General features: G+C 36.8%; 1 protein-coding gene across 1 annotated transcript; it reads left to right on the plus strand.

Annotated features, from left to right (window-relative positions):
• Positions 1 to 57: 57 nt before the first annotated feature.
• On the plus strand, positions 58 to 17,124 carry LOC137391876 (serine/threonine-protein kinase Sgk2-like). Its single transcript, XM_068078424.1, has 15 exons — positions 58 to 130; positions 2,291 to 2,375; positions 3,711 to 3,794; positions 4,202 to 4,347; positions 6,916 to 7,009; positions 8,350 to 8,396; positions 8,623 to 8,680; positions 9,307 to 9,522; positions 10,317 to 10,466; positions 12,962 to 13,048; positions 14,199 to 14,294; positions 14,408 to 14,515; positions 15,097 to 15,234; positions 16,020 to 16,077; positions 16,237 to 17,124. The coding sequence occupies exons 2-15, from the start codon at positions 2,307 to 2,309 to the stop codon at positions 16,338 to 16,340; spliced, it is 1,455 nt and encodes a 484-aa protein (XP_067934525.1). The 5' UTR covers positions 58 to 130; positions 2,291 to 2,306; the 3' UTR covers positions 16,341 to 17,124.
• Positions 17,125 to 17,297: the final 173 nt, after the last annotated feature.

Consider the following 17,297-nt stretch of genomic DNA (forward strand, 5'->3'; position numbering starts at 1 on the left):
TGGGCGTGACAAATTTCGAAGAGTTCCGGGACCGATGTTCCCAAGAATTCATTCGGCAATTGTGCTCGCGCCCAGTAAGACTGAACTTCAGGCGCCAGACCATTGTTAATTAAAGTTTGGGAAAACTCTGGTAAGTAGTAATAGGTGTAATATATATTAACACTTGATTGCTGAAATATTTTTTGCGCGTTTTTGTGCTAATTTCGCTGTCTATCCGACCACCATCTGTTTATGCCTCAGCTCTACTTTAACAGATTTCTTCTGAAATACATAAAAAAAACGTGGATGCTTGATCTAACCAACTTTTCAAGCATGAAGTCAATTGCACAGTCATACACAATCGTTGATGCTTTAAAAACTTCTGACGAATGTAAGATAGTTTTTCACCAAGGTTTGTTCCAGTCTCTTTGCAGAAAAATTAAGTAATAACAACTATTTTACTAAGATCAGACATAAGGTTGACTTGTTCAGGAAGCAGAGAGATTTTGGCATAGGAGTGCTTTTGTTTTAATCTGGCAAATGAAGTAAGTTAAAACAAGATCGTATTTAAAAGCTTTTCAACCTAGATCAATTGATTTATCATAACAATCAAAATGCAAAAGTTTGACAACAATAACAAAAACAATGTTTTAATATAGCGCCATGTCTAATGTAAAATGAATGTATTATGAAACTACGTTTAAATAGTGGTCTCACTATCTGCTCCATAGAGCTGGTGGCCTTACAGTCCAGCAAAATTGTTCTTTCAAGTCAAGTTGATTCTTACCATTAAGGTAAATGCTTTAGTATAAAGTTAAATTCAAAATGTTTAGAATATCATTGTTATAAAGGAATTTTTTATAAGTAAAACTATTCTACCTTAATGCCTGGTGTATCATTCCTTGTCAGAACGCTTTTACTTGCTCTTACTAGTCTGTTCATTGCATTCAAGTAAAACAGCTAAAGGGTTCCTACATTCACCTTAAAATGGAATTTGAATCAAAACATGGGGTTAGTTCAGCAGAATGTTGTATAAGAAATTATCTGATGCAAAAAACAGAAATATCTCATCAATTTTGGAAATCAAGTTTTAAACACGTTACTAAAAACCTCAAAAATCAAAAAATCCAATTTGTTCTCTGTTTTTTGTGACCCCAGAGGTGTAACAGCTGCTATACTTGATGCATTCAACATGAATAATAATAGTAATAAGAATGATTAATTCTAGAAAGACTGATTAATAGTAACAGTGATTAATATCTCAATGTACTCGATGTATCTTTGCACAGGTGTGTGTACCATTCTTCGTACCAACATTGACAATGTGTAGATAACGTATTTGGTGTTAGCAAAAAACTTGCACGATTTATTAGCTGTTTCTTAACGTGACTTTGGCTATTAGAGTGAATCCTACTCTCTAGTCCAATGCACAGAATGTATCAATGAAGTGCAAAGAGAACACCATAATTTGTCAGTATTTTCACAATTTTCAATTGTTAGCACATGTGTCAGAAATATACTTTTGTCAGCTTTGAAAATACGTCAATTTATGAATAACATTTTGTTTACACTGAATGTGGTGTCTTATTCTGTAAACACAGAGTGCCTCTATGTGTGGATTTGTAATCAAGTTAGGCTTAATCATTAAGCATAACAAGGAAAGGCAGTCTATTCATAGCTTCAACATCGAACACTGTGGTGTGACAACTGGCAGCGTGATTGGTTAAAATAAACCCTGTTGTATTTGGTAATTTCCTGTTCCATTTATTTACCCTGAAACATCATATGTCGACCTTGAAGCTTGAGATATGCTATGCCTACAGCTAGATAAAGTGAGAGGTACAGGAGACAGTATCTCGCTGCTCTTATTAACAAAAGGAACATAGACCGAATACTACTTTATGGTTCAAATTTAAGTTTGTGAACACGATTGTCTTTGACTAGTTAATTTTTGAGTTACTACTGGACTGATCGCCACTGGGTCTTTTGTTCGCTAAAATAGTTTGTTTAACGATTTAAACTTTTGTTCATTAAATTATACAAGCTCACTATATTCACCAGTGACAAGAGACTACAAATCTCATTGTCTATTGGACAAGCAGGATTGGTCACCTGTGTATGTGTGATTAGGGTTTTGTTTCAGATGGCGCAATCGACACTTCATTCCAATTAGCTGTTAGTCTTGCCTACTTCCTGCTTGCCTCAGCCAGGGTTTATAATCTTGATGGATGTGTTGCGAGTGCTAGCTCGCCAACAACATTTGTAGTAAACAAAGTTGTAGCGTTTGTTCTACTCTAGTATGTCTTGGCAGGATCAGCTGATACAAGATGAGTCATAGCACTGCCGTCGTCAGTATTTCAGACAGCGAAACTTGGGAGAAAAACAAGAAGTTTACGGTAAGTAGAGAGATAGGATTATGAACTGGTAAACATGAGTATTGATTGAGATTAGAAAGTGTGACAGTTAAGTGATATGTGGCAACTCAATGTTGAAATAGCTGAGCTTGTTGTTGTTGTTGATTTTTCATTCATATTTCTGTATAAAGTTTGAATTGGTTGTTTTAGGTCTGGAAAATATCTACATGTAAATGTTTTCCTAATTTTGCTGGTCGTCAGCTGTCATTCATCTGTTTCACCAAATTCTATTTTCGTCAGTTTCAACCCGTTATGTAGACGCTTTCAACGTTTTCCTTTCGATCCATTTTGCCAAACTATGCGGATTGCATTACCTATGCAGGTAGTACGATTGACCCGTGTCTTCACTTGCCAAAAATTTGGATGATTAAAAGTGTCACGCAAAAATTCTTTTGGCAAAACAGTGCTTAGATGCATTGCTGAACTTATCTGTTTACGAAATGCCCTGCTTGTGATGACCTGTTTTATCTTTTAACTATCACAATGAAACAGCTCGTCTGAAACTCTCTTTCACTGTCTATGAATGAGGTGAATCGACTTGTGGTCCATCATTGGCCAGTACATATTTTGATGATATACTACAGGAAATTTCCAAGATATTTGTTGTTATTGTAAGTTTCCCTGATATTGTCCCAAGTTCACGGTTGATTTAGTTGGCCTGTGCCATCCTCTCGTGTTATCAATCAAATGAGTGACCTTATCGTCAACTCCCGTGTTAGCCTGCCTGCTCACATGACCTCATTGATGTGCAAAATACAATTACTTCTGTTCAGCGCTTGAAAACAAACGCAGCTGGAGGTCACTTTCAGTACTATTTTAGTAAGAGTAATCCTTGATAAAGTCATTGTTGAGATCATTAAAACTGTGTCAAGTTCAAACTGTGTCAAGTTCATGCTGTGTCAAGGTGAACCCGTCTCAATATAAAACTGTGTCAAGCAAGTATGTCGTGAGATCGAACGTCTGTTTCGATTTCAAGTGAGATTTTCCTTGAATAAGTCGCTGATAACAAGTGCTGTAGTTACATAACACTCCTTAGGAAGCGCTTCTGAATGTGAGGAGAACATTTTGCTGGCTTATGCTTGATATGCACCAGCTATCTGGGTGACCCGATTAGTAGAATAAGTAAATTTTGAAACACACTTTTGCTCTTTAGGTTATAAGCTAGTTTGGTTGACGCCTTAATGATATATTCTCTTTATGATCGCAATTAAAAGTAGGAGTTTTTTGTTGGATAAAATAAACAGCAAAAAAGCCGATAATATTTTACTGTAATAGAGATTAGACTAATGCGTATTTATGATATATTTTTATTTGTAGGTCTACAAAGTTGTTGTGGTGTGCAAAGGTCGACAGTGGTTTATTTTCCGACGATACAGCGAATTTGAAAACCTGTGCACCAAGGTAACTGATTAGCTGCAGATAGATATGCTTTCTCATTGGTGTCAATTATAACCAATCGGATAGGCTCTCTCATTGATGTCTATGATAACCAATGGGATAGGCTCTTTCATTGGTGTCTGTGATAACCGATGGAATAGGCTTTTTATTGGTGTGTAACCAATGAAATAGGTGTCTATGTGTTTCAATACAGAATTCATCTATCATGTAACAGTAGTTTTAATGAAGTTTTTTAATGGTAGGCCTACAAACATTAGAAATTAAATATTCAATGCAAAATAATCAAAAAAGAAAATAGTTATCATGTATGTCTATGAAATGTGAAGGATTTTAGTTAAAAATGAACGCTGCAGAATTAACAGTTAGGCAAAAAAATGCCAATGCTTCAGTATTCCCTGATCATGTTTCAGCTAAAAAGACAGTTTCCAGATGTTGGGTTTAAACTGCCCGGCAAGAGGTTCTTTCGTAACCTGGACCCTGACTTTGTGCGACAACGACGAGAGGCATTACACGATTTAATACAGAAAATCATCGTCCATCCTGAGATCTCTGCTCTGTAAGTTGTTACTGTTGTTGTTGTCTGCGAGTTGTAGTTACAATTTATCTCGGCGTGTCAAGTTTGATTACGGCTATTAGTAGTCATCTTGCTTCCTCCGTTTCAACTCGGACTACTGTTACCTTGCCACGTCTGTTTTCTTATGGAAATTTGTGTGAAAAAATGATTTCCTGCAATTTTTAGCTCAACAATAATCCAATCGGATGTCTATACTAGTTGATGGACAGTGAAAACTTAGAAAGTGCTATGGCACTGGGGTCTGTTCAATGATTTATGGAGCTAATCCAGTCTTCTATACACCTCACTAGTTTGTTTATGCCCCATTATACGGGTGGATCTGAAGCGTTGGTTTATTGGACACTCAGAACCAGCCAACAGACCGCATCTAAAGCTTAAAATATATTGACAAACCGTCACCTGTGTTATCTGTCATAGTCCCTTCCGCAAAAATTCTTTAAATTCCTGAGATTGCATGGTGCCGGGCTCGTATGAGATAGGAGAAATTTTCGTCAAAGGAATTCACAACATGTTGACAAGAGATTTTGTCGCGATTGCTGTAGCTGTGACAAATACCAGGCTGCTAGTGTTTTCGTTGCCTCCGTCAGTATATCCCATTATTTATCTATTGGTACTTCGTACTTAGCTGAATAACAACTCACGATTTGCATTGACAGCAAACCTCCCTCTCTGTCGTCACTCTCCCCCTTTTAATTGCTTACGTAATTAACACAGCATTCTCTAAAGGCTGGTTCACACTATATCGCCCTATCTCTGTGATCGTTGATGATAACAATGTTCACAGTATCACAAATCCATCCACGTTTAGATCGGCAAATATTCCGTGACACAGTGTTCTCAATGTTCTTTTTAAATGTTCACGAAGAAATATCTTTGTTATCATAGCAACTATCATAAACTAAAATAAATAAATCACCGCCATCCGCGACCGCAAATTACTATCGGCGAAATGATTCACATTGTAAAGGCGGTCGTCGATGCTCGGCAAAATATCGGTAAAGTTTGACAGCTGAAAACTTTCCCGATGTATCCGCGTTGCATCATCAATGCCATCGATTTACGATTCACATAATTGACGATGACCGCTGAAAGGAAAACCCTGACATATAGTATGAACCAGCCTTAAACACCTGATTAAAGGTGATCGTATGCATTATTTTTCCAAGCCTTAGAGATTTGCCAAGACACTCTATTCTTTCCTAGAATATGTCAGTTTTTTTTAGCAAACATTGGTCAAGGTTAATTGCATTTCGGTTTTACCACCGATTGACAGTACTCAACCTTCTGCTATTGTTGTGGTTTACTTTATTCTCAGCCCTCTTATCTGAATCACCATCTCTCCTCCCCAGTCTTCCTTTTCATCTCACTTCAGATTATCTCTCACCATCTTCCTACGTTCCTTTGATAAACCGATAAAACTGATATGAAGGATAATTCATATGATATACGATGAAGGTAATGTGTTTGTTGAGGAACAGAGACAGATCTTACATGGGGTTGAGTGTTATAGTCTCAATAATCTGTAATCGTAGTCAATGATTAGCATTCCTTTTATTATCTTTTGCTTATTCACCTCATCGCTATGCCTCAACTTCTCCCGTTACCGATGTCTTTACCGAGAATTGAGGTTTGACATATAGAGTTGTCATTTTATGTAATGGAATATCGTTACACCAGAATATTCAGGCATTCAAGATTTGGAGTTGTTTATAAATGTGGCGCTCTGGTCTCTGTAAAGTCTCTGTGTTTCTGTCTTCCCTTCTGTACAACTTGAAATGATTGTATGAAACCACACAATTTGACAAGTTTCAGCTGGTCGGCTCATCAAAATCAAACTGATGAACTGCCTTAAGAATTATAAATCTCTATTACTTGAGGTTTTTTAACTAAAACAGTTTGAAATAGGAGTTCTCCTTGTTGATGTTATTTACACTGGCACTCTGGCAGTATGGTACACCGTGAGTGATCGGCAGGTGGAATAATGAACTGCTTAATTATTCTGCATTGTAGCAAGATTGGCACAATTGGTAGAGTGTCAGTCTACCACTCTGAAAAGTGTGGGTTTGAATCCCAATGAAAGCAATCTTTTTTCTAACATTTTAAATGAAGCCACGGAGAGACATGGCTCTTATATTAAAGATTTAAACAATTAGCGATAATCAGTTTTTTACATTAAAAGTAAATTAAATTGAATGCTAGTGAACGGTTTTGGTCAAAGTTGGAACATGCAGTCTGAATGTAAACTAGCTCATGCTTGCTGAGTTGATATCTCTGAAAATTAAACATCGCAGGAAAGATTTCCTTAGGAAGGCTAAAATATTTGTAGCTCGTCGCTCTTTACTGCATGGAGGGGGCGTGACAAAGCTAAGTATTGTAACATTTTGAGGCTTGAACTGTTCTTTTCAAAGACATGACTTCGATCTGATGGTGTCAAAAGTGTTGAGCGTTGTTAAATGCTTGAAATACTTCAGTGTGTTAAAAACCTGTAACGTTCAATAGCTTTAGAGCTTGAGGCATAATTTGAGGTGTTATCACATTTATTTTCACTAGTCCTGATGTTAGACTGTTTCTAAACCTTGACAAGAACCTGCCTATCGAAGATGACCAAGATAGTCCTACAGATGAAAACTCAAACATTCCCCAGGTATGTGATATTGTATTACAAGGTCTGGCTGTTGTACATTCAGTTGGATCCAATCAAACATCAATAACTTTACTAGCCGTGTATTATATGATTGATCGTGTATCAAAAGGTCAACAGCTATCATAACGTCACGGTGCAAAGTCTATAGGTGAGGGTAAGGTAGTGTATGGTACACCGCTGATATAACTCGAGCTGCCGAGAGGATTGTCGAGATAAGGTAGAGCCACCAAAGCCTAGATTACTCGTTGCGTAATCAAAGATAAGTTTCTCAAATTTCTCGTTGTCGACCTCCGCCTCCCTAGTAGTACACAGTTAAGGCTTGGTCACACAAGCTAACAGTTCATTGTTCTACTAAACATCAATGCTAAAAGCAATGCTTCAGTCAACTCCACTGAACAAAAAGTCGTGTCGATGTTTTATATGAAATCCAAGTTTTCAATAAGACTGGCATTGGTTGTGTATTGGCTATATTATGTGCAGGTATCGTTCATCTTCTTTAATGGTTGTTTGCCATGAATAAAAAAAATTTTCTAGATGATTTTAGACAAGCTTAACTCTAATTGGTTCAACACCAACAAACTAGCCAATGAGATTCATTATAAGTGCCCTGCTTTTTAAAATAGTCAAAATGTTGATGAAGAGATAAAACTTATGTTCTGCCTGCCTCACTCTCTCTGGAATAATCAGGAGGTTTTTCTGAGACTATATTATACTAATATGCTGACGATCCCGTGCGGCGTGAGAAATCGTCATGTGTAATAATTATGTGTACAATTATTCATAGATGTGAAAAGGTGGTTGTGAGGGCAGTGGTAGAGAGCTTGGCCGCGAATCTGAATATCCGTGTTCGATCCATGTGTGGGGCAATTTTTTTCCCTAACACGCTTAGCGTGGTTTCGGACAGATGGACAGACACAGCTCATGTTGTAGCAAACATTAAAAATTTAGTATTTGGACATATGGACACGAGTCAAAACATTAAGAATTGTTTCCCCATGCGTTGTAGCTCGTCAGTGAGGCAAGTGAAACATTGTATCATGGTTTAAAACTCTCAACATTCTAGTGCTTCAACAAACTCTTACTGATTGAAGGAACAAAAATGACATCTCATGAAACATAAACACTGATGTACATCTTTGCTGATACCGAAAGCTTACATGTCTTCTGTGTCGTACAATGCTTGATTCAACAAAGCGTCGTCATAGACTGCTATATCAACCATTATTTGAATCTGAAGATCCATGATCTTCGTTGGCGCACCGTCGCATGACTGTTATAGGTCAGCAGTTAGCTTTCCTTGCTGGTTTCCACTCTTTTTATTATCAGCCTTTTATTTTCAGCTGAATGGAGACAACAAAGTAAACCTTGGACCATCAGAACGCACACAGTTAGTATTTATTTCTATTTTGATGTCAAACATAACACATTCTTTTGGTATCTCCCATTTCCTTCCATTTACAGTCACGCTGTCATATGTACATTAGTCTCTGATCATAAATTAATTTTTTGTGTAGGTAGGTTATTAGCGATATATTTGCTAGCGTATGTGGTCATTATTCTCTGTCTGTTTCAATGACATTTATGTAAGGATGAGCTATTTAAATTGCTTGCAGAGTTCGACCAGGAGACTTCGAGTTCCTCAAGGTTATCGGAAAAGGAAGTTTTGGAAAGGTTCGTTTCTGATTTGTCATTAATTTAGGCGTATACGACTAACCACACAGTGTTACACTTTCTACACAGGAGTTTAGCATTTCTCTACTGCTTTTCTAAACAGGTTATGTATAAATTTATTCTGGGTTCTTTACAGTTCACTCAAGTGCTGTGAGTGACAACCCTTGGTTAGTAGTTATGAAAGCTAGCTACTAGCTGTTTATTCTAAGGTCAGTAAGTAAGGATGGTTGTGTGAAATGTTTGTATTTCATTTGGCTACTAAACTACACGCCATTAATAATTTGAAAAATTTTCGAGGAATTTTCCATATGTCGTGAAAACGCATTTGTTCCATGATTGACATATTTGTTTCCTGTTATTTGTCTTAAATAGTAACACAGAGTGCATACTTTTAGTTTCTCAAGCAAAGCGTCTTCCTAAGCTCACGTGTGTAAAATAAGTGAGGGTGTAAGAATTACATAACCAGAAAAATATGTTATGATATAAACAGAGGAATCTGAGCAGGATGTGGCTCTGGAGAGACAATGTAATATTATGAATCATTGCGTGGGACTATTAAGGAACTCACCACCACTAGGCAGTAGTTGAATTCCAGGATTTATTAATGTTTTTCCTGTCCACGGCAGGTGCTACTTGCGAGGCAGAAGGCTGATAGTAAGATATACGCTGTCAAGGTGCTCCAAAAAGCCGCCATTCGCAAGAGGAATGAGGTGAAGCACATAATGGCTGAAAGAAGCGTTCTTCTAAAGAATGTCATTCATCCGTTCCTCGTGGGGCTCCACTATTCTTTTCAGACTGCGGACAAACTATATTTTGTTCTTGACTACGTCAATGGCGGAGAGGTGAGCAAGAGGGTGGGGCCAACGCGTTGAATTAAATGTTGATATTTGCATATGGGTTGTTAGAGATTGAGTTTGACTTGTGGTGAGCAGAAGCATTGCTGTGACACGCTGTGCCAACTGCTGTAAGGTGGTTTATACCGATGAATTATTGTTTCAGGGTATTCCTTTTGCTGCGAATCGCTAATCCTCTAGTCCTAGCTTAGAAATGTCACAGTGATATCTGTCAAACAAGGAATCTGTTGTAGGACTATCCGTCTCACACATGCAATGCCTTGCTATATACTTACAAATTACACCATGGCTTAAAAACAATTTATAGAATGCTGTATAATCCGACAACCAACAACTTTGCTGCCTTAGAAATTGCTTTTTTACTTTGGTGCTGTTCCAGCTTTTGCACTATTTGCAAAAAGTTCGTTATATAAAACCTACTTTGTGAAAACCTTGCAAGTAGCTGTCAAAAGATACACTGGGCGGCAGCACTAAATATCGTTAATGTACAACTGTATATGTATGCACGGGACACATATCGTTCAGCATAGTCGCTGTGGTTATTTCTCTGAAATCCTTTTCTACAATAAAAATTGTATCGAAAGCCAGGAACAGACTATTATAGCCCATCTGTTTTAACAAATGTAGATATCTTCTCTTAAACTCAGGTTTTCATCTTATTTCTTTCTTGTATGTTAGGTTATTCCCTCATGGCTGTGCATGGAATTTTTTGAAAACGACTCCACTACATTGCCTTTTACCGTGTGGATTAGAAGTTTGTAAAATATTTTTTATAATTTTAGCTGTTTTTCCATCTACAAAGAGAAAGAACGTTTACAGAACCCCGCGCTAAGTTTTACGCCGCTGAAATGGTCAGTGCCATAGGCTATCTGCATTCCCTCAACATAATCTACAGAGACCTCAAGCCTGAGAATATACTTTTAGACCATCAGGTGAGGGTGAGATTGTGTAGTTGTCAAGTGAAGCTTAGCTCAAATTTTACTCTTCAAAACTATTCGCACGCACAAATCTGACCATCTAGCGTGAGGCTGGGCAGCGGTAGAGGGTTCAATCGCTTTTTGTGTATCAGGATATGCTTGTATGCGGTCATGTCTTAGACATCATACTGTAAAAGAAGACAATGCGTTTCGGTATGAAAAACGTTTTAAAATGGAGTAGAAACAACTTCGCATGACTGGAACTATTTTAGCTGATCATGCAATACAAGGGGAACATTTCTTGTTATAATTAAACGCAGCAGCCGAGAAATGACATTTCAGACTAGTCCTATGACTTTGTCTCGAATTTGATTTAGTGCTTTTTATTGCTATCTCTAAGTATACTCGTACAGATGACTAACATGCGTGTAATATCTTATCACATTAGAAGCATCACCCCTTTGAGCACCATCTGTGCTGCTGATGAAGATGGATTTTATTAGCTCCAGGTTGCATGACGTTGTCAATGCCATATTCTAATTAGTTTCAACGCCTCATTTCTCATACACTTTAGTTGATGCATTGTGGTTTTACCAGCAAAAAACAGAATTCTCTTGCTTAAGTTAAAGTTCATTAGAGAGTCAGAGACAGGGAGAGAGAGAGGGAGGGAGTGAAGAGAGTGAGAGAGAGAGAAAGAGAAAAGGAAAGGGAAAGAGGGAGGGGAGAGAGAGAGGAGAGAGATGCAAATAACCTGCAAGCAATGTTAACTGTCATGCAGTCTAATAATTTTTTTTGCAATGCGACTTAGTTGGGTGTAATAAGCTTTTTTCTCCTTTAATCTTCTGTTATTGATGCAGCAGCTACTTATCTCTCAGTTTTATTATCCATTCCCGGTCAGTTGATGACGAAATAACGGCGGCAATATTGAATTCTTTACTATTGCGTAAACATCGGTGACATCTTGTCTGGTGACCTTTGGACTCAACATTTGATAAATGCATTTTTTCGGAGTTCTATTTGGAGAGGTTTAACCGCCTCAACATTATGAAAAAAACTAGCAAAGAAACGGCGCTTATCTATATCTACTAGCTTTTAGGTAATGGTGGCATTTGATAATTTGATTTGTTATGCAGTTTTATATTAACATAACAAAATTATGTTATGTTAACATAACAAATATATATAATTTGTATATAACAGATATAGATCTAGATCTATAACAGATATAGATAATTTTGTTATGTTAATATAACATAACAAAATATGTTATGTTATGTTAAACATAACATATTTTGTTATGTTATATTAACATAACAAAATTATCTATATCTACTAGCTTTTAGGTAATGGTGGCATTTGATAATTTGATTTGTTATGCAGTTTTATATTATAGCATTCATATTACCCCCCCCCCCCTTTAATTTCCTAGACTAGTTTTAAATGAATAAGAAATACTATATAAACACGGAGTTCTATTCGTATGACTCATACGTGGCTGTAGTGTGTGTGTAGATAAAAGCATCTAGCGCACTGCTAATTGGTGTATACTTTGTGGTGAATCATGTGGATAGAGAACATATTCATTAATTAGTTCCTACTTCTCAGCTATTAATCCGGATGTTTGTGATTGGCCATACTTCTGAAATTGTCCAAAGGTGATTCATGGACCCATGGTGCAGGAGCATGGGATTAATATGTCAAACGTCACACTTGCAAGCACCTGTCAAACATTGTTTCTTGGTTTTGCATGTTCTTTTAACGTTATAATTTTATGAGAACCGAGGCATATAGGAGCTCGTTAAAGTAGGGTAAAGTGGATACAGGGTGGGTTTTCATTAAATATCGATATAGTGCAACGGGGAAGAGTAAAACGTTCCCCAGATTTTTTATGCAACTAATCTTGGCTGAAAACCACAGTTATGTAAGTCGGCTTTTCTTTGACCATGACTGGCGTATGTGGTTTTCTAGAGGTTTGTTTACAGGCTGTCACAGCTTGAAGTGACACTAATTTTTTCTGCTCTGTTAATTCTGAGCATTCCTTCAACCTTAAGTTAAAACAATCGGCGCAACGCTTAGTACAGGTTTAACTAGGAAAATCGAACAACACACAGCTTTAATCGGGACGTCTTTGGTTTACAAACCTTGCTTTTTGGTAACGGAGTAACAACAGCGCATGTCAATTATCTTTTGTAAGTAGTTTAGTCATTGTATGTTTAAAAAAAGGAAAGTTTTTACCTTTTTACCATTAACTCAGTTAAAATGGCATGTTGTATTTAAATTCAATGAGTATTTCAATAACCTTAATTAAACGTGGAAAAAGAGACAATAGTAGACAAATTCCCCACCACAAATCTTTTTTCACCTATATTAGTGCATTATTTATGACCAAATTCTTCAGCACCAAATTTCTAAGAATGTTGGCACGATTTCAACAACATTTCAACAACAGCGTTACGATATGTGCGAGTTATGTTTGAACGTATTACTCATTAAAATATTTATCGTTCTAGGGCCACGTGAAGTTGACAGATTTTGGGCTATGCAAAGAGGGCATGGAGGCGTATGGCACCACTTCAACCTTTTGTGGTACTCCGGAGGTAAGACAGATATATCGTGTTCATCTGAACATGTGTTGGTCTTCTCATTGGCAACTTTCCAGTTGGTGTTTTTCTAATTCTACCACGCACTTTCACCTTTTACCTCATAAACAATTCAGACGCTGAAAAATTGCTTTCTCTTCTATGTACGTCAATCGAAATACTCTCCAGTCTCTCTTCAAATGTTGTTCATACCTCGAGTGTATATTCCACCATAACAACCAGCTAGTAGGTTTCGTCTCAAGACAGCAAATCCATCACATTGATTAATGTCATTCAAACGACTAGATTAAACTAGATGAAATTGGTTTATTTGAATAATTATTCATATAGCTAATAAATAAGCATATTCAATGGCTTCCCAATGAAACCTTTTACTGAGCATTTTCAAAAGCCACTATACAAATCCAAAACTTTGCTTAAAAAATGCAAAAAATATTTTAAGATGTTATACTGAGATTCGGTTTTGGCTGTTAAAAATATTGATACTGAAGCAAGGGAATAATGTAGATGATATTTCATTTATTTGTGATTAAACCATATAATGAATTGTTTTTATATCAGTTATTGTTACACAAATCATAAAAAAGGTTTTAACAGCAAAGATGAACTTGCACATGATTTTAACACATTCCAACAAAGTTCTTGTTGTGGTATGATAATTTCCACAATATCTTATGTTTGAAGAAAATGAATCTAGTTTGTGAAGTGAGGCTGAGCTACGCATGCGTCGACCAACGCTTAGTAGTTGCTTCTGTCATTTCCTTATGATTGGCTTAATAATTAGCAACGAGCATGTTGTGAAATGACACCTGGAACGCGCTGAAAGAACATACAGTGTACTTTGATTCGAAACAAAGAGTAAAGTTGCTTTAATATAAAGTATATAACTTTTGAAAAATGGAATTATTAAAACATGCCTTAAAAAGTGCTTCAGATTTCAAACAGGTTATAGAAACTGGTATGTAAGAAAAGACTTATTTTGTCATGGCTGTAGACTTGCGGTCAAGCCCAACTCAACCGTAATTCTTTCCATATATGTAAATAGACAATTCAAGAAAAATTATGTGTATATTTAAAGTACAAGTCCTATGTTGTTTTTAAATTTTAGTATAGCAACTTATAAAACATTTGTCTTGATATTTTGTAGTATTTGGCACCAGAAGTACTCAAAAAGCAACCATATGACAGGACAGTAGACTGGTGGTGTCTTGGAGCCGTACTCTACGAAATGCTCTATGGTTTGGTAAGTCTATTTACGAAATAAATTCGTTCAAGTCATTCCATGCTCATTAACACCCAACTTTCTTGAAACATTACTAAACAAGCCTGCACTGAAAAAAATTATTTACATTTTAGCCTCCATTCTACAGTCGAGATACTTCTGAGATGTATGACAATATTTTACATAAACCACTAAAGCTCAGGAACACAGTCTCCAATCAGGGAAGAGACATTCTTGCGGGGGTGAGTTAAGACGAGTGCAAGTAACCAGAATTGTGTAAATGGTTGTACAATGTACAGTTCTTTATTATCTTTGTAACGAGTTGCTAGCCTCTGTGTATGGATGCTGATGGCATGCAAATAGATGAGCTGATATGACTGCAATGTTTGTGATGTGATGATACAGTGATGATGTTATTAACTGTGGTGACGCAATAGCGTATAATATAGTCATACAATAAACTGTATTCCGATGTGTGATTGCCACTTCTTTATTAAAAGATGATTGGGTGAGCATGAGAGGAGAGTTCACACACTAGATAACTTAATATCTACAAAAAAATAATATTATTGCCTCAAGATCCAGTGTTGCGTTTTTTAATTTTATATTTCCTGCCAACTGTTGCAACAATTGTATCGACTCGGGTTCTATCAATCCGTGGATATATCGTTACTGACATTCTTATATATCAATATTTTGTGTGATCAAATTTGTGTGATGGTAGCTCTTTGAAATACAGTTAACCAGCCTGTAACCGGCATCCCTGGAATTTGCACCAACTGCGTGACGTCATGTGAGATTATAGCATTTTATCTCATTACAGCTACTACAAAAGGAAATGGGTAAAAGACTAGGAGTGACAGATGACTGCAGAGATATTAAATGTCATGCATTTTTTGCATCTATAGACTGGGTTGCCCTTGACAGGAAGGAGATCGCGCCTCCATACAACCCTAACACTGTGAGTAACCATCAGGCTATGTTGCTTCCGACTGTCAAAATTGTTGTTCTGTCGGCATGGATACTATCAAATACTATGGTATCAGTTGATAATATTTTGGTTCATGTTGATTCTAGCTATTAGCATAAGTAATAATATTGAAGATCTGCTACTCTCTGCATACCATGGTAGAAACTGACTGCCAGCACTGCTCGCAAGTTATGCGCTATTTCTGTTATTATGGGGAGTGTTTGGTAACATGCTGGCTAGCATCGCTGACTTGACCACCCATCAGGAAGCAAACCTGAATAATATGCAGCTGTTTTTATTATAAAGTCAGTTTGCTATAAACATACCATTCTGTATTGCTATAAAATACCTTCACAAGTTTCACATTTTTATGAATTAAAAATATCGTATGAGCGTTGACAAATCTGCCTTAGAACCTAAAGAACAGCGGCGCTTCTGGTTATGTGGTTCAATCAACCACTTGTGGTTCACCCGTGCTACGTAGTGCCAAATGGCTAGCTCACCCCAACAGCACTTCAAAAAATCTTTCTTATCACATGATATGCTGAGTGGCAGGCCACTAAGTGCTCCTTGTGGCACTGATATATGTGTACAATTAATAATCTGGTGTGGGTGGGAGATGCGGATGACTTGCAGTTTTTATCACTTTTCCAAGCGTTTGGAGATCATTTGGCAAAATAAAAAGTTTTGATAAAGCATATAAATGCATTCATATTATATTGTCAGTCTTTTTTACAGGATTTTGTGGGATTTACATTGGTCATGGTTTATTTTAGAATGATCCAATGGACCTGAAACATTTTGATCCCGAGTTCACTCGAGAGCCAGTACCAGGTAAGCCAGTGAAACGTCATTCAACGCAAGAACTTGTATTTCTTTATCGTTTTCATGCTTCAAATGAGTTTGGAGTGGAAGCAACTCCAAACCCGATGGAAGCATTGGAACACAGTTAACCACTGTATGTATCATCTTATACTCTCATTCTCTCTGTAGAGTCTGTCGGCAGATCTCATAATGGAGAGTTCATGGCGAGTGTGCAAGACTGCGACAATGCATTTGAGGGCTTCTCCTATGTGCCCGCTTCACAGTTTGACTGATGGACTCTCTAGTTGTATTTGTAGCATCGTCAGTCAACAACCAGAAAAAGTTGTTTTAACAGAAGTTGCTGTAGACAGTAATCATCTAGCAATGCATGTCTTCTTTTTCCATAAATTGTTCCCCGCCCGCATATTGTATCTTTCTCAAGCTCTAAGCATGATATTATAAGTTACTCTGCGACGGCAATTAGTAAATTAATGGTAGTTATTTTATTATTTATTCTCGACAGCAGGCAGCACATGTTTAGAAAAGAACTTTTCACTATTAATGTTTTTATATTACATTTCCTTTCCGATCATAACCAAATAATTTTTTTATTTTACTCAAGTCCAAAGATGTGGTTTGATTTGTTCTGATTTTTCTTTTGACGTTGCGGCAAATATTTGTCGCGAATTAAGTTAGATTAGATGCGTGAGCTCGTTGAGCTTCCTGTGCTGGTGCTATCAAACTGTGTATTTTCATATCTCTTAAAAGATGCAGTGGATTCATCCATTACTAGATGGTGCATGCGAATTCTATATAGTGCCAAGTTGTTTTGTACATAGTCTACATATATTATACTATCATAACAACTATACCGTCTTTACATATATTATGCTATGATAACAGTTATACACTAAAAACTTGCCATATTTTTGTATAAGTTGTTGATCATCTATGTGCGCATTTCTATTGTTTTTGAAATGATGTAATCACAAAAATTGTGTGTGCGTATTCTGTTTCTTTATTGGCGATTTGTCAAGTTGTCTACTCTCTAATTTAACAAAAGACAATTCCAATTTATTGAATGTCTTCTGTAACGTCCAGTGCTGTGTAGCCTGTTGACATCAAAGAGCAACATTTACTTGTATGAATGTTTGCAACAAAACAAACAACCTATTGGCTCTCAACAATAGCAATCGTGCTAAAGTCTGAAGCAAAATCGTAAATTCCTAGTTTTTTCAATAAGTAACCTG

This window comes from Watersipora subatra, chromosome 3, assembly GCF_963576615.1.
Source record: "Watersipora subatra chromosome 3, tzWatSuba1.1, whole genome shotgun sequence".
Lineage (NCBI taxonomy): Eukaryota > Metazoa > Bryozoa > Gymnolaemata > Cheilostomatida > Watersiporidae > Watersipora > Watersipora subatra.

Excerpts from the sequence above, each read along its gene's own strand:
- LOC137391876 (XM_068078424.1), top strand. The coding sequence starts at position 2,307 with ATGAGTCATAGCACTGCCGTCGTCAGTATTTCAGACAGCGAAACTTGG. Across the intron at positions 10,467-12,961 it reads ATATACTTTTAGACCATCAG|GGCCACGTGAAGTTGACAGA; the intron begins GTGAGGGTGAGA and ends TTATCGTTCTAG. Across the intron at positions 15,235-16,019 it reads CTCCATACAACCCTAACACT|AATGATCCAATGGACCTGAA; the intron begins GTGAGTAACCAT and ends GGTTTATTTTAG.